Source organism: Anneissia japonica, unplaced genomic scaffold (assembly GCF_011630105.1).
Source record: "Anneissia japonica isolate Jap-2015-1 unplaced genomic scaffold, ASM1163010v1 scaffold3040_len1308831_cov196, whole genome shotgun sequence".
In the NCBI taxonomy this organism is placed as follows: domain Eukaryota; kingdom Metazoa; phylum Echinodermata; class Crinoidea; order Comatulida; family Comatulidae; genus Anneissia; species Anneissia japonica.
The window spans coordinates 736763-763819 of record NW_022718257.1 but is presented as its reverse complement, the minus strand read 5'-3'; the positions used below and the strand labels follow the sequence as shown (position 1 = coordinate 763819).

The window sequence follows — 27057 nt, the reverse complement described above, 5'->3', positions numbered from 1 at the left end:
AATCATAAATTTTCTTACCTCAGCCTAACCATAGTGGGGCTGAGGCGGGTGGTTCCTCGGTCTGTGAAAGTCCCTCCCTGGTTCACCTCTCTTTTCGAATTCCTGGATCAGCCACTGTTGAATTATTATATAATTATTGTTGCGCTTACTAATTGTTTTTTATAACGCGTCTTTTGCAATTTTCACTTTATCCTCTCAAAACAGCCCTAAGAAAGTTCAGAGTGCGCTACTTCACAGGGGGATTCGCTCCTGACCCCGCGCCAGGATCCTACGCATAACGGCTCCCCCACCTCCTTTCAAAATCCTGGCTACGTGACAAATTCGATATCTTCTTGTACTGTATCGTGTTTGTGAACTTATATAATTTCACTGGTCCGTCTAAAATGCCAAGATGGTACAGTGGCTATCAGTTCGGATTTATCCCAACATACACGATGACATTGTTGTTCTCCTCTCATAGCAAGGCTTTGATATTACTTGAGCCTTGTATGGAGATCAACTCCTGACTGGCTCTGTGCTGGTGGTTTATCCTTGTGTGTTCGAAGAGTCTGGGATAGTTTGTTTGGTGCGCTATGAAACATTTTAATATCAACTTGTTGTATGATGCGTTGAATACGATGATAAAGCTCTCCCAAATATGGTAAACATACAGACTTTCTACATTCTGTATCACCTTGGCTATTGCTGCGTTTGGATATTCAGGGCTTTCTTAACATACTGCACTTCTTTCCGGATAGTTGCGATCATTGATACTGTGTGCTCTTGTGATATTTATTTTGAAACTCCCTTCCTGTTGTATGGATGGTGAAACGAGCGTTTGTTTAAATATCTTGACCATGACAAACATTCTGTAAAGTTTTTTATTTTTATATTATCCATTTGTCAGTTTTTACGATATTTAGGTATGGGACGTTAGCACTTAAAATGACCCTAAACCTCACACCTGGGTCTGTATCGTCACTAAAGTTTAAAATGGTTTTCAAAAGTTACTGATATTTTAGACATATACATTTGTTTTGTTTCGCTTTGGATACATTTTTTCACATTAAAGTACTCCGTAAACTCGTCTTGCCGGTCCCGGGGTATGTGAAGGAGTGAGCGCCCTCTCCTCTCCTAGAGGACAAGATAGAAAGGGAACATCATAGAGACCGAACGAATGTGTTATAGTTGACTGTAAGGTTATGGAACAATAAATAATTATAATTTTTAGAAAGAAAGATGAGTCTGGATCCTAATAATAATAAAGATTTATAAAGCGCACATCTCCACCAAAGGTGCTCAAGGCGCATGGACAATTAAACCAACAAGATCCAAATAATTCCCAGCAGAATTTTCAGGAAAATCCAAATACCAATTATCCGATCGAGGCAATGTTGCTCCCAATATAAGTATACGCAGATACCCAAAGGCAGTATGTTGAGCATCAGCACCTTCCACCCCAGGATAATCCCGGGGCTCCATTACCGTGCACTGCAACAGGAGCTGCATTGCGTCGACAGAGAAAAGTGGTATCATGTGTTTAGTTTTTTTTACATTTTTTTAAATATTTTTTTTTTAATGTTTAACAGGTTAAAGGGTAAAATACGCAGCCTATTTAAAAATTTAAAAAGCATATAGTCCCCCAAAAGAATTTTTGAAGCTAATTAAGAGGAATTTTGACTCTCTTCAACAGTTTATTTTTATAATGAATTAGCAATTTAGAAAGGCAGTACTTCGTTGTAACATTAAATACGAATTTTTTTCGCTAGTACATACACTTGTATCATTTACTATACTATCGACATGCACTATTACAGTAGTGGTAAATGGTAGTAATGTACAGTCCTTGCTGAAACCTCTGTTTTGTTTTGTAGGTGTAGAGGGAACCCTGGGGTCCAACTTAAAAAAAGCGATGAACGTTTATTGGAAATCACCTCTAGTTTATATGTACAAAATTTCCTGCACGTCCGTTCAAAACTTGCGACGCTGGACGCATTTAAAGTTTGAAACTCCTGTTTTGTTTTGTAGGTGTAAGGGAACTCTGGGGTCAAACTTAAAATAAGGGCGATGAACGTTTGTTGGAAATCACATTAAGTTTATGTGTACAAAATTTCATACACGTCCGTTCAAAACTGGCGACGCTGGACGCTTTCAACTGTTTGTAAAGTTTTGGTAACAAGAACAACAACAACTTCGCGCGGACTAAATATACTCAGATGAGGAGAGTATAGCAATACACATGACCATAACTTTATATTATTTTGGCATATTTAATTGAACAAATAAAGATTATATACATAGAAGAGTTTACAATAGTAAAAACTGAATTGCAAACTGAGTTGTTGAAACATGTAGGTAAAATCCTCAATGATTAAATTGACAGACATTACAAATAACATACATTAAATCAATAAACAATTAAGCTCTAATCATAATAGAAAATTATTAAGTGCATAACAATTTCACTAAAAAAAAATCTTATGCAATAATCAGTGATATTATAGACAAATTTATATGATATGATCATTGAAAAAATTGTGTGAACTAAAATTGCAATTGCACTATTTGATGTAAAAAAGTAGAAGGAAAAAACTGCTGATTAAAACAGAATTTAATAGCTATAAGAAAATGTTGTGAGAATAACATGCATCAATCGACGCTTGATTCTTCCTTAGAGGGATTCTGATTTGTCATTGGCTTTGAAACATGCACAGACGGTATCGTTTTCCTTTTCACGCATATCAGTGCGCCTGAAGGATGATCAACCATACTTGATGTGAACAGTCATTATATAGGCTCTCCCTATGGCTGCAAATAAAATTATGTAAAATACATTATATTATTAGCATAATAATTTACATGTCAAAACAAGCTGACTTAATACTAATATTTAAAGACATGCCATTTGGTACTTTTGCAAATGTATGTATGAGTGAAATGTGGAGGAGTAGTATGAGGAGTGGTTTATTCGTGCGTGATGAAGGCTGAGTATTGTCATTTAAAATGTTCCTCCCTCTTGTCGAGGGATGAAAATGTGACGATTCTGTCTGGACTGGGATCAATCCAACGCCGCAATGGCCTATCCTAGTGAAAGCTCACACACAGTCAGAGACAGCCACATGTGTTTCCATCTTCCATCTTTTTATTCTTCACCTAATCTCCCTCTTTTTCCAGGGGGCGCCCTTCAAGTGGCTAACATCGCCACAAAAACAATGAATCGCTATTTTCTTCTGATGAGTGTTTTCTTTGCTGCTTGTGTGTAGGTTAGTCCGATCTTCTTCATGTGATCGCCTGTACATTCATTTCTAGGTCCAATACTTGATATAATTCCCTTTGTATAGGCTGCATTTATTTTAATAAACCCCCTGAAAAACTTTTTCTCAGTCTAACATCATTTGCAGTGGCGTATCTAGGGGGCGCGTGGGCATGCAGTGGACACCCCCCCCCCCAAAAAAAATATAAATTTAAATACTCCTGCCAACAATCGCTTCCCCCTCCAGTCGCTCCTCCCAGTCGTCCAGTAATCCAAAACAGCCAAAACAGTTAACCTTTTCTCATTCTAGAACATCATTTATTTAAATGGCGTATGTAGGGGGTGTGTGGGGGCGCAAGTCCCAAAATAAATACTCGCTCCCCAAGTCCTGCCCCCCTCCCCTTCAGTCGCCACTTTCAGTCGTGTCCCATTTAAAATGTCCAAAGCAAAAAATACATTCTCAAGTAGATTTTAACTTTTTGAAAGTGATTTTTTTAAACACCTTAGTTTGCTAGCTATCACCTCTCACCTAATCATGCCGTCCCCCAATAAAGTACTCGCGGCCCCAATCGAACCCCTCCAGTCGCTCCTCCCAGACGTCCCCATTGAAAATGTCCAAAGCAAACAAAAAAAATCACTCAAGCAATGTTAATTACTTGAGTGTGAATTTTTTTTAAATCACCTTATTTTTGCGAGCTATCACCCCTCACCTAATCATGCCGCTTCCACCCCACTAATTAAAGACTCCTAGATACGTTACTGATCATTTTCCCCTGGGTGTCAAGTGTCTATTTAAAAGACATTATGCATGAATGGAGAGCCACATTCATTAAGGGTATTGAAAATAGCGGATTTTTTTTTTATTTTTTTTTTTAAGAGTTATAATTTTTATTCCCTTATTGAATTGCGATAATTACAAACCGATCAGAGCATGCAGGGGAGGGTCTAGGGTGAAAGGGGTCAGCTTCTCCTCCAAATAATAAGGCGGAAGAGAGGAAAAGAGAAGAAAAGAAAGGAGAAAGAGCTAAGCATAGTAAACTAAAACAGATAATTTTAGATTTAAATTACATGCACCATTACATAACTATAAGGCCAACGCATCTGGCGTGAGCCTCACACCAAATTGAAGCTCTCACGCCAGCCCCCTAAAATCAAGCGGTTTTATGAAATCTCAAACGCGAGGTTCGGTGGTTCGAACCATTTTGCTAGGGTCATTGGACAAGGCACTTTACCCACGTTTGTCTGTTCATTCAAGAGTACTTATAGGTACCTGGTAGGATGATGTGACATTGAATGTTCGTATCATCGGCATTAAATTGCAAGCACGACTAGGGAGTTTCCAATAGTTGGCATTTAATGTGTGAAAGTCTGCTTAAATTATGCAGTACATTTGAAATGATTTATTATTGCACAGACGGCAATGTAGTGTCAGTTATGTTTACATGATTGTAGCTCACTTGACGGCGTGGGCATTCTATTATATACAAAATCATCTCGTGGTCAGTCTGTGCAGTTTTCAAAATAAGGCTCTTAATGTATGAGATATATTTCTGGACATCCGCAGTAGAGATGCTAAAAATAAAAATTCCTCACCTCAGCCCAACATGGTGGGGTTGAGGAGGGTGTGGACTCCTCATTCTCGAGTCAGCAACACCTCCTCATTTGGCAGCTATGCATGTTGTCAAGGTTAAGCAAATTGTTGAAAGAATAGTGCTGCTTTCTTTGGAGAGCCACATGACAGTCGCACGCTTGTGTACATTTAGTCATCCTGGGTTGGCAGCACTCTCTTTGTTTGTCGGACGGTATTGTTCTTGTTATTTTGATGATGTATTTTTGTTCGAATTTTATCCCGAAATAAGATTGAATTGAATTGAGGCTAGTAACGAATGCCCTCCATTGGACGAAGTAAGCCTTTTAATTCCCTAAATTGAAGGGTTCTGGGTTGTACTGGACCTGCCCACTTATCCTATCGTCGGGGAAATCGGCCATCCACACCCCCATTTGCACCTTCGTATCGTTCGCCATGGCGAAGGTCAAAGTGAGATAGATATTCTTCACTGGCGTTTGATTATACTTACAGCCACTAGTCCAGTTCTCTTTAACATCCGACAAACTGTATAGGAAGGCTGGCAGATCTATTCCTCTTTCCCACGGACATCCCATAGAGGCATCGATGATGGTTAGCCATCCCGTATCTACCGAACATCCACCATAATGCGCATTGATATAGAACGTACGAGACTGGCTATAAATAATGAAAAAGAAAATATTTTTGATATACTGTATTGTAAATGTATATAATATATAATTATACAGAAATGCTGGGTATCAACTTCACACACCTTAAATAATAATTATTTTTAAAATAGGAGAATTATATGCCTCTTGTGCATTCAAATAAAACATATAAAAACCCCGTAGGAAAAAAAAAAATCAATTCTTTTTGGACATTTTTCCAATTTTATCGAGCATTATAATTAGATATCAACGGATCAAAAAAACATGCAGGTACAGGTACGTGTTAGTTCATAAACATATTTTGATAATTCTAAAATAACAATTTTAAAATTCTGTAAAAATTTAAGTCCAATTGCGATTTTATCCAGCATTTCAATTAGATGTCAACGGAAAAAAACAATACAGTTACGTGTTGGTTCAAAAAAATATTTCGATCATTTTAAAATAACAGTTTTAAAATTCTGAAGAAAATTTAAGTATAATTCATCTTTTTTTCTCTTTTGTGGTATAACAACCACCACTTTTATTCATCAATACATCAGGTTATTTGAATTACAGACATTCTGCATTACAGCCTTTTTGATATTTCACCTTTTTTCTTGATTTTCTTATTTTTTAAACTTCTCTTGATTCTTATATATACAATAAAACATGCAAATTAAGTCGATCAATGTATGTTATATGAAACTTTAAAAAATAAATTTAAGCATAATTCTATGATATTAACATGATTTCAAAGTTTAGGCATTGAACAATTGTAACCATTATTAATATAGATTTTATTTAACCAGTATATCCCTTAATTTTTTCCTCCCTTTTTCATTTTTATATAAAAATATATTACTTTACATCATTGTACGCTAATAGGATATATGTTTACTCATAACACGTTGAGTTATGTTTTTTTTTTTTTTTTTTTTAATTAAAAAAAAAACAAAACAAAAAAACAAAAAAAAAACATACTGCACAACGTAATTTTCATCTCATAGTTTGTATGGACTATCAGTAATTCGTTATTGCTTATTATTTTATACCTTGAAAGTAACTAATAATGGAGTACCAATAGTAATACTAATAGGTCCACTTCATAAAAAAAATAAATAAATAAATAATATAAAATAAAAATATATATAAATATAAATACAAAATAAATAAATAAAATAAAATAATTATTTAGTGAACATTTACAGTAAGCCTAGGTTGTTCATGTCTTTAACAATTGCTCTAAACACACATAGGTTTTGTCTAACAATTTCTTCATAAGTATTAACTACATTGTCGCTAATTTTATTAAATTCAATACAGCATTCAATGACATTAATATAAAAGGACGGTATACATTTGAATATCTCACATTGTTTTGTGTTAAAACTTGACATACCTAAAACTAATCTTTCATTACCAATTTTATTTATGTAGTACAATTGTAGTATAATTCATCTTTCTTCCATTTTCTTGATGCGTTTTCACAATATCGTAATTCCGATAAAGAGAGTCTCTCTATTTGTGAATCAAAAATTAGGTTGCCAAAAAAGCCGCCCAGAAAATAATACATTTTCCTGAACAATTTTATTGAGCATCTCAATTAGAATTTAACGGATCAAAACACATTATATGTATGTACGTGTTGGTTAACAAAAAATATTTTAATGATTTTATAATAACAATTTTAAAATTCTGGTGTCCAAATGCGGCTTTTATGTATCTTCTTGATGTGTTTTCATAATAGTCCAGAGGTGATTATAAACAAAATTGACCCAGCCAGTCATGTTTTAAAATGGATAGCAACTATGCTAAAAATGAACCTTATTTATAATATGTTCTTCGATTTTAGGGGTTGTCAAATTTTAAATTTAGTGGGACATGCAAAATTAGGGAGGTCAAACGTCACAGAGTCAATTTTAATTGTTAAAAAACTCAATATATTAAATACAGTATGAAGTATTGTATGTAAATGGATATTATATATAACTAACATTATATCTTGATTAGACAAAAAACATTTAATTCTAATCTAAAATATAAAATGCGAGATTTATAGTACTTTTAATAAAAAATGGGGGCCATTTTGTCAACCATTTTAGAAAAATTACTTTTAAAAAATTACTTAATGTTAGTTTTTTAGTTGGCGCATTGGTTGTGGTTTGGACTCCTGGGTTGGTAGCACTCTCTTTGTCTTTATTGTTCTTGTTATTTTGATGACGAATTTTTGTATTTTATCCCGGAATAAATTGAACTGAATTGAATTGAGGCTAGTAACGAATCCTCTCCAATGGTTGTCATATATTTCAATTTAAATAACATACGAAAATGGTAATGTAGAAATGTTCCTTTGAGAGGGCGGTGTGTGCTTCATAGGAGAGTATAAAATACAATTTGTCTGGGAGGAAAAAAATCCATGTAATTTTTACAGAATGATTAAAAAATCGATTAAATAAGCCTTTTAAATCTCTAAATTGCATGGGTTTTGGGCTGCACTGGCCCTGCCCACTTATCCTATTGTCGGGTAAATCGGCTTTTTCATACTCCCAGCCAGACGCGGATTTAGACCTTCGCATCGCTTGCCATGCAGAAAAGTCAGGGTGAGATAGATATTTTTCACTGGCTCTTGATTAAACTCACAGCCACTAGTCCAACTCTCTTTAGCATTAGACAAACTGTAGAGGAAACCCATGCAAATACCGTCAACTCTATTAAAGAGGAAATTAGTACCTGGGGTGGCAAATTTTAAATTTTAAGGTCATCTTTTTCAATTTTACAATTCGTATTATTGTCGAAAATGTATTTGGCTACCTCGATGGACTCATCTAGGGAAATATTGGTAAAAAGGCTTTCAACATCAAATGAAACAAGTCCTAATCGATGAAACAATGGTCTTATTTATTTATTCATTTATTTATTCAACTGAACATACACTTTGTTTCAGTGGCACACAACAATTTGGTGTGTTCAGTGAGAAAGAAAGCAACTTAAAGAAACTAATAGTTACACAAAACAAATTTACAATAACAGTATACAGTACTGTATTGGTGTTTAAGCAAAATCCACTAAATTTAAAACATTAACAACATATATATACAAGTACGGTTGTACTAATTTTTTAAAAAGGTAACGAATTATTACATTATTAAGATACAGATAAGCACATTCAAATTACATTTCAAATCAAAACACAACACAAAAGATTACTTATGTCTTCAATGGAATTATCATTGCACACCTTACAAATTCCATTTATTAGTTCGCTGTTAGAGAGGGATCTAGTGTATTTGAACGGAGCTTAAATTTTATTGACGTTCCTTCAAAATCAGTACCGTCAGGAAGGTACTCCTCCATACTTCGTGACGTTTTATTAATTAATGAGTATTTTACAATAGAATGTTTGTTTTTAATATCGTCCTTCCAGTAATTTAAGGAATTTTGTTTCAGAGCATGTTTTATTTCAGCTGCCCATATAGGACTGGGTATATCGTGATTATATTTAATATAGGCCTACTGGAAAATACTCTCAATGTTACATTTATGAAATATATTATCGACACAACCAAGTAATTTATAACTCAAGTATTGATATTTTCAGGTACAATTAGGGGTTTGAGTAACAGTTTCGGCCAGCAATCTTCTTCCATTTTAATAATACGATCGATATAATTTAGTCTGAAAATGTTTTGGGAGTCGATGATGGAGGACCATCCAAGGTCATCGTAAAGGGTAGAACAGGGTGTGTTTCTTGGAGCCTTTATAATACACCTCGCCATTTGCATTTGCAGTTTTTCAATTTTTTTAAGGTCACTTTTGCTTCCGTTTACCCCATAGAGATATAATAAGAATACTAGAGCACTAACCGCAATGTCTTCGATGTTCGAAATACGCAGAACTGTGTGTGTGTACCATCCAAGATGGCTGCCATAGATTTAGTCAATCAAATTTCGCTAAGCACCATCGTTTGCAATTGCGCCCTCAATTTACTCAGAAAGTTCGGTACAGTTAGTTACCTGTATGTTTGAAACTCGAGCGTTGCGGTGTTTGGGTGTAATGTATACGATTTTAATTTTCATTCCTTGGTACTTTACTTTTGAATAAGATGCTTCCCTTGGCCTCGTTTTGGCTACAATAGTTTAATAATTTGTTATTACCATTACTCATTATCATTAATGAAATAATAGTCAGTCAGAGGGCTTATTAATATGTAATAATATGTATTCTTATACACATCTAGATGTGTATAAGAGACCACTAAGCCTGAAGGTGGCGCTTTACTACGACAGCCATCTTGGATGGTACACATACATAACTCTGCATTGCTGCGCCATCTTGTCAGCACTCTAGTTGTTTAATAGCTCTATGGTTTACCCACACCGCACTTGCGTAATTGATAGATGGAAGTGCGATCGTTCGCCACAGGATGTCACCATGTACGTTCTATTAAAATTATTGAGATTATTGATAATTGATTTTATATAACCGATAAGACGGTTTCCTTTCTTAACTGCATATTCAGCATGATTATGATCATTCATACCGGTAGTGAACCTTTAGCTCTTCTTGGTTTATGAAGCTTGAGCAATCCATAAATCCTGGCGATCGTTCTCGTTTATAACTACCTGAGTCGTTAGTTTTCTAAGACATCTTTGTAATTTGCCTTCTGATTATCGGTGAGCTTTAATAATGAATACTGACTGAATACTGAAAACTTTATTGGTCCAAGAGGAAATTTGTTGCGTTGACAAAGCTCATAAAAATAAAGATTAGAAAAAAAATACATGTAACACATTAAAACATAAGCACATATTCTTTGATATTGTTGTATATTGCGTTTAATTAAAAATAATGACCTAAAGGCAGTTATTAAACATTAAGATATAATTTTTTAATTACCGTAAGTTTTGATTAAAAAATATAATTTAAGATATAATTTTTTAATTACCGTAAGTTTTAATTAAAATAAATATATAATTTACTTAAGTTAACATATAAGCTAGTATCAAAAGTAAGAAAGAAAACCATTAAAACTAATAATCTTAATTTAAATTCGTTTTAAAAGGGTCCAACACGTTATATTTTCATTGCGGATTTTTTGGGCTCAGTACGGACTCTAAATGTATGCATTTTCTTTTAGTTTTAAGGCGTATGCGGATTTTATAAGTCCGCAATGACGATATAACGTGTTGTCCACACATTAAAATTTAATCAAAATCTGATAAATGTGCTGGTGTCACTGGTGATGTTCATAATTCAAATGTTATAATAACTTCTACATTGCCTTTATCAAGACTTTGGTAATAACAACGTCCTTGTTCTTGCGTAATTTATTGATAATCTTGATTCTTTTAAGTTCCTTGTTTGATTATTTTAAAATTATAACAGGGATTAATTTTATAACACGATCCACCATAAGCCTAGGCTGCAGAAATCGAATCATTAACTTGCTTGTGGGAAGAATTAAAAAGACGAGCATTCAGGGGCGAAGCCATAGGAGGTGGGGTCGAGGGGTCCTGACCTCTGCCCCTCAAATTAAGCATAGTTTCAAAAAAAATCCCGTTTATAGTAGTAAATAATCGGAAATGTGTAAACACATGATATATGATATTTAAGCCATTCTCCTTTTATTATGGTTGACAGACTATCTAAGTGACCCTTGCCTCAGACCCGACACACACGCCGTGTCATCTAGAAATCTCGAATGCTGTGCGTACTGTACAGTAATAATTAAAGTTGAAATAATAATAATAATAATAATAATAATAATAATAATAATAATAATAATAATAATAATAATAATAATAATAATAATAATAATAATAATAATAATAATAATAAAATTTTGCTACAATCAGGGTAACTCTTTGGTTACCAGTATCGAAGTAACAAATAAAAACACTGTAATATATTACAGTATTATTTGATATAATCAGGAAAGAGTGTAAATTAACTCTTCACTCATGGTATAGTTCAGTTTAACTTCCCTGTGCAAAACACCTTCCGTATGCGATCACCTTACATAACGTCCACTCTCATAATAATGGTCACGTTTGTTCTCTCTATCTAATCAATGCATTTGATCCCTCTCGTAAGCCACCAGCTCCCGTAAGCGACTTCTACCACTTTTTGATTTCCAAAATTAAAACTGCATTCTCGGATGAAAATAAATATTACAAACAAGAAAAAGTGGAGACCTGCCATCCTAGGACTTTTGGATTTTTCTTATGATTTACCTCCCGTAAAGGACTAACTTAAAAGTGTAACCCATTGACCTCTTCAAAAACAGGCCTACCAGGTTAAAAGGTTACCCTCTGTTATCCCTTTATTGTCAATGTTTAGATTTGTGTTTTTATAGAATATCAGGATGAACGCAATGTTGAAAAAAATGAATTTGGTGTGAAGAGTCACTCTTCCCTGGTTCTACCAACAAAGAGTAATGATTGTATAATCATGAACCTCCAATGAAGGCCTTTTTATAAAGGTCTTAACTATTGTTCTTTTACCTACTGCAAGAATTTTCTTCGACGTGAAAAAATGTAGGTCCATTTATATGACTATCGCTTTTATATTATTTTCTTTAATAGTGTTGCTTAAACCTATAATATTAGTGCAGCTAACGGTGCACCATTGCCGCGTCTAACTGACTGTTCAACTTGTTAGATAATTTGAATGTATTAGTATAGTATAATATTTATTATTATCCATTCAATTTACATTTTGTTAGAGGTTTTATAAAAATTTACTTGGCGAAACTTCTCAATTCCATCTTTTATCACGTACCTCAAATGTTTATCTTGCCAGCTTCCTGCCCCCACCCCAGGCTAGTTGCTTGCTGTGCTCACAATGTTTCAACCTTCCCTCACCCCACAAATTTTACCTTGGCTGCGCCCCCATGGTATTGCTGTTTACAAGCTACGATAAACAAAAGACAAGACTTACCTCTCGCCGTATATGCTGAAGCAATTGTGTGACACACTTGTTGTTAAGTCTGTCCATGGTGAAATTATCAACCTATCCAGAGCATACCATGAGGTTTTATCAGAGCCAACTCCGTCAAATATCAACGATAATAATTCATCAGCAGATTCCGAAAACAACGTCAGTTTCACCTGCAATTACAGTAGTGGTTTAAGATAAAAAAAAAATTTACCAATTGTAAGTCATCAACTCACTTCAATAGGAAATAATCATTATTATAAATAGTGCACCCTGCCGCTTGGCTAATTGTTTGCCACTTTTTAAGAATTTTTACTATGGAAATTAATTTAGGGACCGATCGTGTGCGACGGTCCATTTGCCTTTTGTCGTAATAAATCACGACCGAACCACACTATATCTGATCATGTGTTACTTTATTGTTTACAGTGTATTGAGGGTGACGGTCAAGAGTGGGTGGGGCCTTATAGTTAATTCTTAGCCCAGTAGACACAAATAAATTTTCCGACACCAGCGGAAAAACACTTTGTGTCAAGGTGCGTAGGTACGGTACACCCCAATTGGTGTCACTCGGTCGGCGTAATAATTTCAACCTATTGCATTTCCTCGTATGGAATCATAACCGGACCCCTTTTCTCGTTGCGGATTGTAATTACCTCGCTCCGTGCACCGATAACTCCTTGGAAATTCTTTTTCCCGCCTGCCACCCCTTCCTCCTCCAATACACTAGGGCGCTACGGCCCCTTGCCGCTTGGCTTGTTGGCCACTTTTTAAGAATTTTTACTATGGAAATTAATTTAGGGACCGATCGTGTGCGACGGTCCATTTGCCTTTTGTCGTAATAAATCACGAACGAATCACACTATATCTGATCATGTGTTACTTTATTGTGTACAGTGTATTGAGGGTGACGGTCAAGAGTGGGTGGGGCCTTATAGTTAATTCTTAGCCCAGTAGACACAAAGGATCATAATTTCACGTGTTTTGCTAATGCACGGCGGTGCTCGATGCACTGCCGCGGGCTGTGTGGCTGTGGTGTGAGTCATGGTTGCACTCAAGCAGGCCTATACTAGGCCGTGAGTGCATAAACTACAGTACTGTATACTCACAGCCTTTCTCGGAGGAGGCAAGCTAGGAAAACCAAGCTTAAGTTTTTATAATTTAAAAAAAATATGTTAAAAAGTGGCTGTATGGAAGACAAATGTTTACATTAAAAAAGCAACAGGGAATTATTATTAATATAATAATATTATTAAATATTAAACCTATGTACACAATATAGGCCTATGTAAGTTTAAAAAAAGGCCAGGCTATTTATGTAAATAGATAGAGTATAGTTACAACTTCTATCAATTCAACATCATGATACAAATATTGGCCAGTTACTTTGGTCTAATTTGATTGTATTTTTAGTATACACATTTTTTTTTAAAATCTAATATGATATTTCTATTTTTCAGGAGATATATTGACTAGAAATACGTTTCTACTTCGATACTCAGCCCAACATGGAGATGTGTACATCGTAGTATATATCGATGTGTTTTGTAGTTGAATGGTACATGTATACTGAAAGTGGTGCATAATTAAATAGGCCTATCTATAGTCATTATGGTTGTTAATAATGTTTAATATTTAATGTAAATTAATTTACTGCTACTATAATGAAGAAATGCAGTATTTATTTTTGTGAAAATAAAATATTCTAATTTTTAAGTAAACAGATCTCATGTACTGTAATTATAACCAATACTATATAACTTGCAAGTAATGTGACAGTACACTTTTTTTGTAAGAGCAAGTAAAATCTTTCCCAGGATCAGCATAATTATTTTTTTTTTTTTGCCAATGTCAGGCACAAAATGTTCTTATTTTGTTTAACATTCTTTACAAATGTGGAAAATTATTCTTGTACATAGGCCTATATCACTTTACTCTAGTGTAGAAAATGTGAAATTTAATGAGTTTTGGCCTTCCATTTTGTAAAAATATCGTATGTTGAATTGAAGCCTAAAATATCGATATTTTTCGAAACCAAAAAATTATTGAACCGAAATCGTAGTTTTAATCATCATTTAAACTTGTAGTTTAGTTATTCAAACTAGTTTTTTTAATAACATTTAGTGCCAAAATAACCACATTTTCAACACATAAAAAGTTGTTAAATTTCGGCCATTATCCATGACATGCGCCCTCACAATGAATGAAGTTAATGATGCGTGACCAACGCGGCTCTCCGACTGTTGTCGTTTACTTATTAATTAAAGAGATTTTGTTATAATTTGATCATTAAAGGTAATGATTAGTTCTTTAAATATCATGTGTAAATATTAGTATTATTCTTAGTAAAATGTTGAAATATATCATTTTTGTGTTTAAGGGTTCCATATTCCCTCAGTTTGTTCGTAAAAGAGCATCACATGAACCCCCCAAAAGCACGCCATGTTCTACGACAATCACGTAGTGTACTAGATATTAGGTAGTTTTCGCCGCAAGACGTTAACCTTAACGTTAACGATGACGTCATAATTTATTCATCTTGCTATGCGGAGTATGTTGATTTCAGGATTTCACGTACGTTACGGGTTTGCGCATACGTATTTCGATTTGTTTACAAAAAGGGGCGGAGCTATCGCGTTGTATGTTGGGTACTAACGTTAAAGTTAAGGTTAACGTCGTGCGGCGTAAACTACCTATTATTATTTTTTAACTGATACATACCTGCGTGATTTGCAGTGATGACCAGTCGACCAAGGGTTGATTCGATCTAAAGTTCAGCAGTGAATCAAACGATGCCGCCTCATCGGTTTCTGATGTTCCAGTTCCATCGACAAAGGCTGTATAAATAGCAGATCCGGTTCCTGCCACGCCCTTGAATACCAAGTTCCAGTCTGCAAACACAATTAAATAATGGATTTATTATGCGATTTATTAATGCATTTAAATTTTTAAAGAACCAATCTGTGAGTTGATATGTAATGACATTTCTATTACTTCTAGGAACATTGGGATCATGTATACATTTTACAAATTATTATAATGTTCACTTACAATAGTTGACCTTGGATATGTCTGCCAATATCAATGTCATTAAATCATGGCCTTACATGTGTACCAGGATAAGAAGCTCGCTGATCTCACACTGCACGCCTGGGGCTGAGATCGTTGTTGTGTGTAGGCAAGTTCTGCACATGCTCAGAAGTACTTCAAATAAGCGCTGCGGCGTTCCCATATAAGGCTATGTTCACATCGAACCCGGATCGGGTCCGGAGCCCGGAAAACAAACCGTGAGTTGTTACGTTTTTTAAACGCTGCATTCACATCGCGTGCAGAACATGGTTATCCGAGGTCAAAGCACGTATGCTGATTGGTCTAACGAAAAAAATTACGATTTCACGATAGAAATGGCTCCCGATCCGGAGTTGGAAATCGTACGAATTTGATGTGAACTGTCCTATTTTTACAACTGAATCCAGTATTTGTCCGGGCACCGGACCGGATCCGGGCTCTGGTGTGAACCTAGCTTTACCTATCTCACGTATTCCCGTGGACCTATATTACCCGCACTTCTATATTTGGGACATTTTGGGGGGTTTTTTTCTGTTCATATTACGATTAACTTTTTCATTCTGAAATTACTTTCAGTAGACAATTTTTTTGCGAGGTATCGTGAAGTAAAACAAAATTGAGAGAGAAATAATTATTTCAGCTTTGATTATGGTCTTTCAACAAACTAAAGAAGAAAAAAACTTGGAGGGTTTATTTTATGGGTCATTCAATAGTTTGGTATGCCATTCATAAGCTCTAAATCATCGTAAATAAACGTTTATAAAAAATATGCTTGTGTCTTCATTGTATTATTATTCATTTAAACACTGTATTCATTGTATTTAAAACCCTGTTTGTAAATTGTTTAATTACACACAAGGTCTTATTGTGCTCTCACTTAAGCAACGCGGCGCTTATTCGAGAGCGGGGCTCAGAGAAAGAAAAAAAAATCACGTTTGATGCGGCGGTTATTCGAGGGTATTGCTTATTCGAGACCGGAGTTTATGCGAGGATTTACATTATACTAAGAAAAGCATGATGGGAAAAATCGTATTTCCCCTGTGTTAAACCAAGGTAGGTCTTAAAAACAAAATATTAGCACTGTGTGAAATATATTTTCATTTTATATAGGCAAGTAGTAAATATTGGCTATTTTAAAGCACTGGATAATTAAGTTTTCAAAAATTTTGTTTCATGCACGTCATAAACCCTGTATGGTGTGTATAAAATATGCATAAATAGAAGGAGCATGAGGTGTGCAGACCCTTGCTTAAACACGCCGACGAACCCAGTCAGGCGTGCAGTGCGATATCAGCAAGCTTCGTATTCTGCTACACATATAATTTCTTGATTAAATCGATATCGTTTTGATAATATATTTGTATACAATACATTTATAATGCAAATCGTATTCATTGTTTTTCTTTCCCTTCAGTTGAGCAGTTTTTTTCACTTTAATTTTCATAATGTTACTATTCTGTTTGTTTTCTTTATGTTTTTTTTAAACTAATATCATTACTTTATTGATTTTCAATGGCTGATAATAACAAATGGTTGTTGGCTAGGCATTCCAGTGAATAGTGTGTTTCTCTTGCCTGTTTTTGCAGTGACCTTTTTTGGCGGATTTAGTTTTCGTGTTTTGTAAATATAAATTTGTTAAATTCTGTATTGTGATTGGGATTTTTAGGTTTTATCTTTTTATCGATGTTATGGTGTACATATACGGAAGCACCTAAGTGCCATTCGACTTGACGACTTGTCAAGATAATTTATGTTGTCAAGTCGACATAATATACATATCTATATATATATATATATATATATATATATATATATATATATCTTGCCATGACAACATACAATTTTTACTATGTCGACTTGTCAAGATAATATATCTCGCCATGACAACATACCATATGTATTATGTCGACTTGTCAAGATAATCTATCTTGCCATGACAACATACAATTTTTAGTATGTCGACTTGTCAAGATAATCTATCTCGCCATGTCGACATGATATGTATATTATGTCGACTTGACAACATAAATTATCTTGACAAGTCGTCAAGACGAATGGCACTTAGGTGCTTCCGTATACATAATAATTCGTAATGGGGCCTTTTCTGTTTCCTAAATCTGAATTTATCAAATGTATGCACATTTTGATTGTGTTTTTCTATTCTTATCGATTAACCGTAATTCGATCCCTGAATGCAATCTTCTATATTGTTGTGTGTGTATACTTTTGGTAAAAGACCAATAATAATATGTCCAAATGACAGTTTAATATGCATGATCATAAAAATAATTTTCCAAAAGAAATGTTATTTGAAAAATATACATCGTCCTATAGAAACACATCTATTTTCTTTTATGTTCTAAATAACATGTTGGTGATGATCAAAAGATATCCAATCCACGTATGCTTCAATATATATATAAAATAAGTAAGCAGAACAGAAATAACATTCTTCACAAGGTGACTACTTTGAAGCATATATTTTATTTAAAAAACCAAATTTTCGGGAGCGCCTGCTCCCCTCTTCAGGGTTACAATTCTAAAGAAATTCTTTGTCAAATTAATACAAATCCTTACTTAAATATTCCAACTTTCGAATTATTATTATTATTATTATTATTATTATTATTATTATTATTATTATTATTATTATTATTATTATTATTATTATTATTATTATTATTATTATTATTATTATTATTATTATCATACTCTGACAGCGTCGTACGACGCAGCCCGACGCGATTTGTTGTCGCGTCGGGTCTGTGTGAGTTAAACGCAGACGCGATATTGTGCGTCGGGGGCGCAATTTTTTTTTCCGTACGAAACATTTACATGAAACTCCACTCGGGCCGTCTCGGATTGATTCGACTCGAGTTTGATATACGAACAAGAGCATGCACTTCGCAATGTCGTGACGCTCGAGTATTCTATTACCTTTACTGTACTGTTCTTTATTTACCTACGGCAGGCCTATACAATCTTACCGATTTATGGGATGTAGGCTACGTCTGTAACTAACCGTGAGCTTCTTGTATGTTTGTTATCAAATGTACTACAACAACAACAGCTAGTACCCCCTTCTATAATAGTAGTAGTGGTAAATAGGTACATTCCTATCAAAGACTAGAGCAAAAGAGGCTAAATAATGGGTCTAGTGGAACGGCCTAGTTCCAAGCTGAGTTAGGTCCTACCTGCTAGCCTCCACCCCCCACCTTCCGCCAGACTAGGTTCCTAGGCCTGACACAACAGTCACGCTTCGCATGCCATTGACTGAAATTTTGAACAAATTTAAAACATGAAATTAAAATGGGACAGTGAGTAAAAAATATATATATAATAAATTAATATGTATCACTCAGGCATTAATGAACTTGGCCTTAGCCTTGTAATGTAATTAATATTTAATTAATAATAACAATAATATTAATAACAATAATATTAACAATAATAATAATTATAAATAACCATATATAATGTCGCCATTAATTAACTTAGCCTAAGCCTTGTAATCAAGAAGCACCTACAGTACGGTATACTATATTAGGCCTAAATCCATCCCTGTCTTAACTTTTAGTAATTCTAGGCAGAAGCAGGTCAACTCGGCCCCAGTCATCTCGGCCCCAAGTCAACACGGCCCCATGTCAACCAACCCCAAGTCAACTTGGCCCAAATTTTATATTGTTATTATTATTAGTTATTCTATATACCTTTATATAATTTTTATTAATATCATTTTAATATATTTTTATTAATGCAGTTTTAATTATTGTAAGTGCATGTAAATGAAACGAAATAACAAAGGCGACGATTTAAAAACACTTTAATTTTGGCTTTGCATTCAAATCTCTTGGTAAATATTCAATAAATATCGTACACAGTAAATTGGGGCCGAGTTGACTCGAATTCGTCATGACATAGGTTAAACAATCCGAAACCGCGGCCAACTAAAAAATAAAAATTTTCACAGTATGAAACTCAAATTCAAATAGGGCCTAACACTTTTTATTATTCGTGCAGCGAAATCAAATAATACATATGTCGTTTTAAACGACTTATTATATTAGAATGGCAATGTGTTTTTTTTTTTCAAAATCAGACAGCGAGCAGCAATCATGTATCTCAGAAGTTTTGTAGACGTTTATCTTGGTTGATGACATTTTGACCTCCAGAATTGCGATTTTTCGAGTCGAGTCAGTCGAGACAACCCGAGTGGAACTTCATGCAAATGTTTCGTACGGGAAAAAAATCGCGTCGGGGGCAGTCGCGACGTAGAATATTAAACATGTTTAATATTTCTCATGACGGCTTAAGACTGTCCCCGACGATAAATCGGGTCGGGCTGCATCGGCCGACACTGTCTGAGTTGGCCTTAAATCTCTCATGCCAGTACATAGCCTCTGCGTCACCAAGACTCTCGTGGTGCCTCCTCGTGGCAACACATGGTACACTGGGTGTCTTGAGAACTCAGGCCGAACCACAAGGGATCTCGGAGGAGCCTATAGCCCTCAGAGATGCGACATGCACGGTCCATCGGCCTGTGGATATACCCTGACGTCCATCAACAAAGCTCCAGATATGGATTAAATAGCACCAGGTAACAGTGAAAGCACCCACTGCCTTGTGGGTCAGGCTCAGGAAGGCCAAAGGTGGAGCCCCGTTAGGCGGTTGGTGTTATGGATGCATCCTCTGGCAACTTCTACAACCAAACTGACTCTAGACGTAGAAGCATCGCTTTTCCTCTAGACACAGCCAGCAAAGTCGAGAGGGAGACCAAGATGCCGGGCAAGTCTAGGGGTCCATATCACTGCCCAGGCTATGCAGCTAAATTGGCGTTGTGCATGGGCGCCACGTGTTACATCCGACGGTGGGAAGAATCATCGCATCCTACTGGTCAGTATCCGCCCGCCTAAGCTGGGCATCCCCAGCCAGTAAAGTACTGACCCGCCAACGTCTGCCTGTCTCTACGGGTGAATTGAAGCTTCAATTCATAACACAATTAAAACAATTAATTCGTTTTTGTTGAAAACTTATTTTTTTCAATTAAAAACAAGTTAAAATGATAGTTTAATAGCTATTTCTGGGCTTCTGGAGGTACAAAATACTGAAAGTTTTCGCACCTCAGCTCGATCCGGACTCTCTCCTTCAGTACCCTCTTCCTCAAATCCTGGATACGCGACTGCTCTTGCTAAAAATGCCAGAGTAGGTGGTCGTGTTTCTATTAACAGAAACATTTTTTTCTGTAAGTGCTGACAATTTTCCGGAAACGATTTATTTTTTATCAATGTTTTGTGGGCCGGATCAAAATCTTGGTGTAATCGAGTTTGCCCACCGCTGGCTGGAGATATAGTTCGGTTTCTATTAGCTTGTTTTCTTACTCCTATTATCATTATTATTATTAATTATTATTTTATTTGTACTCAATATTTCTAATATATTCTTTTATTTTTATTATTTTACTTGGTTTTTTCGAACTATAGAGTTATTATAGATAATTAACTTCATAATGGGGGAGTTTATGCTTCAGCTTTATAGACTGGCTAGGCCTTACTGTTTTTGTGTTGCTATTTTCTTGATATAATAATAATAATAATAATAATAATAATAATAATAATAATAATAATAATAATAATAATAATAATAATAATAATAATAATAATAATCATCTCGAAAAATAAACTGCTGCTGTTGTCTAACCACGGAGTCTGCGAAAAGTTACAACTCCCTGGTCTGATGATGACTTATGATACGTTGATAACTAAAATAAAAGAAATGGCTAGGGATAAGGTACGTCGCTATAATGGTTAACGCTATCCTTATCATTATTGAGAAAGCCTACTGTACAGTACCGTACCTCTAGACACAACTCCATCATATCTCCGAATTTATGCTTCGGCTTAGCCTAGGCTGGATTAGGCCCAGCTCTAGTCACTAGTGTCAGTTTATGTAAATTGTCAATCCACGTACGTACATACGACGATAAGCAAAATAACATGCTGTTGTTCGACCAGGAAATCTGCGATAATTTAATTACAAATCCATGACGATAATAGCCAAAATAGAGGCGTGACCGCAGGCCATCGACGTTGTTTGTCCAGAATTCTCATTTTCCATTTTCATAGTTTCGCTTGAGTTGCACATGCTCAATTGTTGCATATAAAGAATTTCTATTTCATAACTTCTTCGCCGGCGCCGTTAGTTGCGCATGCTCAATGATTTCATGAGACGTCGTTTGGTAACTACACATGACAACGTCCGGCCATGTTGTCACCAAAACAAAACATTAAAGCTATACGCGCGCATGCGCCTGGGCTGGTTGGTAACGACATGGCGTCCATGCGCTAAGTTGGCCAAACTCTCTCTATCTACGGCTCTGGCCCACAGCCCCCACTGGCGCCACCCCTGTTCCCTCGATTTTTAAAAAAAAATCAATCATGCAGTACAGTGCAGTACATCACCGACTTAATTTTCAGTCCGATGCATCAACTCCGCATCTTAGCATTGTCGGTCAGGCGGTCGGTCGGTCGGTCGGTCTGTCCGTTGATCTATCTGTCGATCGGTCAGTCAGTGTCCACGACGTTTATCATGGCGTTCAGTGATGTTTTTTTAGCTAGCCAATAATCGAATCAATCCTGGGTCTGTGGTTGGCATGACTTGAGCTGCCGATTGGATTCACATTTTCTTCTCATGTAAATTTCAAAATGAGGCTATCTCCTGGAGAGCAGGTGAGAGCTCCCTGGACAGTATTTTTCAATTTTCTTTTTCTTACATTTTGGCAATAAATCGGCCGGGAATGACTAATCCAACTATTTTCTTTACCCGACAATTTGCACCTTTAGCACGTTCTCATCTGAGTTTGCAAGAAACCATGCCTTAATCCTGCTACTCTCAATCGGCAGATGGCCAACAACAAGCTTGCCACTATCACAAATACAACATTAAAAATGAAATGGACAAAATATGACACACTTTCCGTATAAATAATATAAACATAATGTTTCTCCATTTCCTTTGACGTTATTGTTATTATCACCATCACAATGCAAACAATTGAGTAAAGATTTTTTATTAATAATATTATCATTATTATTTAAAACAGCATAAAACACAGCATTTTAATGAGATTACATAGGCGCATCTACAGTTGGGACCTCTCGCTACATCCCAGCCATTCACAAGATGACGTTAACTTTTTTTTTTTTAATAGAATGTTCAAAATATTAACGCACCTTTAAATGGACAACCATTATTGCCGTTACACCTGCACACGCGCGTGTCCCAGCACGAGATGTCATTGTATACCGTACCAGATTCACACGTTTCGTAATTCTATTGAATATAAACATAATCAATGATTATTTAACATTATTATGTATATATACTTATTCAAATAATACGCATTGCTTGCACGGCAGTTGATGGTAGTGGTAGAACCTGGATAGTCATATTAATAATAATAATAGTAACAGTAATAGCGCATCATGTAGTACTGTATTTTGGTAATGTCGTGGGGTCTTTTTCACACAGCTACAATTGCTGTCAATATTAATATTAATCAATCCAAAAATGTGTCAAACTCTTGTTCTACACGGTCAAACTCAACGCTGATAATTTGGTAACAAAGTGGTACTGCATTATAAATTATGTTTCATTATTTTACCCCGGTGAATAGAATTCCCACCCCTACTAAAACGTCCTTCGTTCTTGGGGATAATTGTCTACCATTATTGAACAATTCTCTTACCCTTGAAAAAACATACCTGCCCTGATGGGACATTACCTACCAGTGTTGGCGCCAGCAGGAGGAGGGGCAGGGAGGACTCGCCGCCGCCGCCCCCTCCGGACTAGCCTCCCGCGTTCACCCCGAATAATCACTTATCTATCCTAGTAACGTTATTTTGATTGCCAATCCATAATTGTGGTCTAAAAGGACAATTTGGGCCATCCTAAGCCATAAAAACGTTCCCCTTGAACCCTACCAGAGAATCTTATTCCCTGACCGAGGCTTTTGTCAGCCCCTCTGTTCGGACCCCACTGTCGAATATGTCGGACCCCTTGTGGTAAAATTTCTGGAGCCACCGCCGCTGTTACTCACAACCTAGAAGAAAATTACTCACCTATAGCGACTTGAAGCGGCATAAAGCAAGCGTGAGAGGTTTAGTGCATAAAGCAGAAATGATATAGTAAAACCAAGGAATAGTGAATGGTAAAACACTATAATGCTGATAGGAAGAAAAATGGTAGCTGAATCCGTACTGCATGCTGTTGTGCCTGTAATGTATGTATGTACGTCACATTAGAAATAAATAGGCTTTTTAATTAACAGGTAGGTAGGTAGGTTTGTAAGTAAGCATAATCTTACCTGTATCGCCTCATAGCTAAATTCATAGTACAAAACATTATCCATAATAATAAAGTCACTCGTATCCTCTTTGCTAGCGTTATTGAAGTGACACATTTGGTTTTCCTTCTCATAAGTGAGTGACATACATTGTGTATTCCTCTGACAAGATACAACACATGAAATGGCAGACGGTCTCTGGAAACTTTTGATCACGTGACGCAGTAACATCCCGCCTGGTTCAACTATTTTCATTGTGTTTGATCGCTTGCACTTCGTTTCAACAACATATCGACTGCTAACATATTCTGTACGAAATAATGATAATAAAGGCATATTATTGTTTTTATATTTAAAATATGTAAATATTGTAGTTGATATTTGACATCCTTTTTTCAGTAATTTCCTTTATGTTGTCTTAAATATGGTGTTGCATGTCGTTTAATATTGTAGCTCTGTATAGGAAATGTTTTACTTTTGCGTTTTTATTGCATAGTGTGTCAATGTTAATTAAACGTCAGTAAATAATAGTAAAGCTTCTCATTCTGCCTCACTGTCTTACATATAATAATTACTGAGTCACAACAGTTTATATTGTTTCTAAGGACTTATTTTACCTTCATAAATTGCCATAAATGAATAAATTCTGAAGCCTGTATGGTATGTTAACGTGTGTCGAGAACCAATAACGATGTCTTCAAAGGCAATTGACTGCGCAAATTCAATCTGAAAACTTTCGTTGTAGTCAAAACGTATAAGGGCCTGGTCAAATTTAAATCCAACAATATCACCGGCCTCTACTGGAATCCATTCAGAAGTTGGTAGATTGAAAATATTGATTTTGTTTGTTTCTGCCACAGCAGGCAAAACGGTACGCCCTGTCACCTCATACTCCATAGTAGAAGAATTAGTGAGCCGCCACACTAGCCCAAGAAAACTTGCAGATTCGGATGGAAACCATTTCCAAGCTTTGATGTATCCCGGACACGTGATAGGAGTACCGACTTGTGCCATGGTCCAACCATTGCTATCTAAAAATTGTCGGTCTTTGAGAATATCACTATCGTCAAAAATACAATTACCCAGTGAATCTGTGTTACAAAACATACCAAAATAATATCAGGGCCAACGAAAATCACCTTTATTAATTTTGACATTGGTATAATACAACATAACAACAACCGTTATCGCCACTACTATTACTTTATTTCAACCATCCCATGACCCATTCTATATGATTCTGCTAAAATAATTAAGAATGCTTAATATGCACATATTTGAGATGGTCTTTGGTTTGACAGAGTTTGAAGAAAAAAGGAAAGTCACCAAAGTTACTGCCGGCCAGAAAAAAAAATTGCAAAATATTAAAATAATCAAAAATTAAACAAAATATCATGGCTTTTTTTGCTAACGCAGGAAAAGCCAATAATAATGAGGATGATGATGATGACGATGATGATGATGATGATAATAATAAAAATAATTTGGGACGTCTCACCACAAGAGGAGTCTCTTGAAAATCAAAAATGGAGTTTATATTATATTTGGGTAGATCACATTATAAGCTTTAATTTGGTCTTTGAATGGCTTCCCTAGGATAAGTAGATCTGGAGATGTGAGTATTTAAAGTTTAGGTGTATGAGAAAAACATTTTGAGAAAATCGGCATCAAAGATAAACTAACCTATACAAATAAATATTATGACTAGAATTATAGAATATGTGCAAAGAACACTGTTTTAGTAAGAAAATTCACTTAAAAATTATACAATCATAAAATATAAGTATAAAGTTATTCCAAAACATTAAAATCAAAATTTTGCAAAAATTTTAACTTTGAGCTATTTTGATGAATATCTTAATATGATTTCACCAACGATGCATCTCATTTCGTGGTGAGACCTCACATAATAATAATATATATAATAATATAATAATAATAATAATTATTATTATTATTATTATTATTATTATTATTATTTTATTATTATTATTATTATTATTATTATTATTATTATTATTATTATTATACAATCAATAGTTTTACTCAATGGAAATTACAGATCACGAATACTCATCTTTAATATGGTTTCATAATTAAAATTACCTTTGACGATGAGTAGTCCGAAAAAGTATAACGATAGTCCGATGCGCTCCATCACATTAACAGTACTGAATGCAATTAAAAGACCGACACTAAACTCCAATAATCTAATTAAGCAAAAAGCCTTATATGAGGTTGTTTAAATTAGCTATTTTGTTAATAAACATCAATACAACCAATCGACACGATATAGAAATCTGTGAAATTAGTATCAGTCTGGTTGTAAAACTGCTGAAATGAACTTTAGCGGGAAAAAAGTAAAGGAAAATTAATTTTTGGTTTTTCTGAATCAGCATACCCTATAGTGTCTCAGTAAAAAAAAAATCCCCATGCCTAGGGCTTGGGCAATTTTTTTACAGCACTTTGAAATTTTGACCTAAAATACCCTATTTTTAACTATTTAAGATGGGGGTAGGGGACAGTAGAGAACATGCTGGTATAGGTGCACAATAGAATATTACGTCATCATAATTCATAATTATTTATTAATAATTTTAATAATTTTATTTTGTACATAATGGGTTGAAGCATATGAAGGGGGTATATGAGGGTTTATTGAAATATTAAAAACAAAATGTGGTATTAATTAAGTGGCGGTGTGTAGCGTGACGTGTTAGGTTTGTCATGTTCCCTTAAAACTTATAGTCCACTATTGTGTGTTCTTTAGAAATTGGTGACAATGAGAGTGAAAATTGAGACAATAGGGAGATAAGTCTGCCAGTGCTGGATTTACAGTCACAAAAGAATCTTCTTACCCATTAAATTAATGAGGGTATTGAATTTGAAAACAAAAGGGTTAGGTTAGGGGATTATCGGTGACAGATTAGTGACTGTAAATTTGGTGACTATAGTTTGAATTGCCCGGGTGAATTAGATTTGGTGACGTAGAGCGGAATGGACGATTTCTATTGGCTTATGTAAAGAACGGTTTCTATTGGTTCAGACGTATCAGTGACCGCTGGTGTCTCTATGGTTTGAATTACCCGCTTCTAACTTCATGTCATGTGTCATGCCTTTATTCCTGTAGTGTATAAATTTAGAAGAAATTTAGGGTAAGAACACAAAATTAGTTTCAACTACATACAATTTAGTGTTTACTTTACGAATACCTATCCACGAAGATCGTGTTCAAAGTTAAAACATAATTTTGATTTTA

The 27057-nt window shown here is 35.1% G+C and overlaps 1 protein-coding gene across 4 annotated transcripts in view; it reads right to left on the bottom strand.

Annotated features, from left to right (window-relative positions):
• Positions 1-2248: 2248 nt before the first annotated feature.
• Positions 2249-27057, bottom strand: part of LOC117110510 — a 37999-nt gene continuing 13190 nt past the window's right edge. The window contains exons 1-9 of one of the 4 annotated variants that reach the window (XM_033253256.1): positions 26885-27044; positions 25905-26008; positions 24416-24889; positions 23820-24106; positions 22687-22786; positions 15110-15279; positions 12392-12561; positions 5311-5477; positions 2249-2787 (exon numbers count right to left, since the gene is read on the bottom strand). In XM_033253256.1, the coding sequence (XP_033109147.1) occupies positions 2741-2787; positions 5311-5477; positions 12392-12561; positions 15110-15279; positions 22687-22786; positions 23820-24106; positions 24416-24889; positions 25905-25956 (1467 nt within the window). In that variant the 5' untranslated portion in view covers positions 25957-26008; positions 26885-27044 and the 3' untranslated portion in view covers positions 2249-2740. Of the gene's footprint in view, positions 2788-5310; positions 5478-12391; positions 12562-15109; positions 15280-22686; positions 22787-23819; positions 24107-24415; positions 24890-25904; positions 26009-26656; positions 26747-26884; positions 27045-27057 lie in introns of those variants that run through there. The other 3 variants (XM_033253257.1, XM_033253255.1, XM_033253258.1) reach the window with 3 other exon arrangements.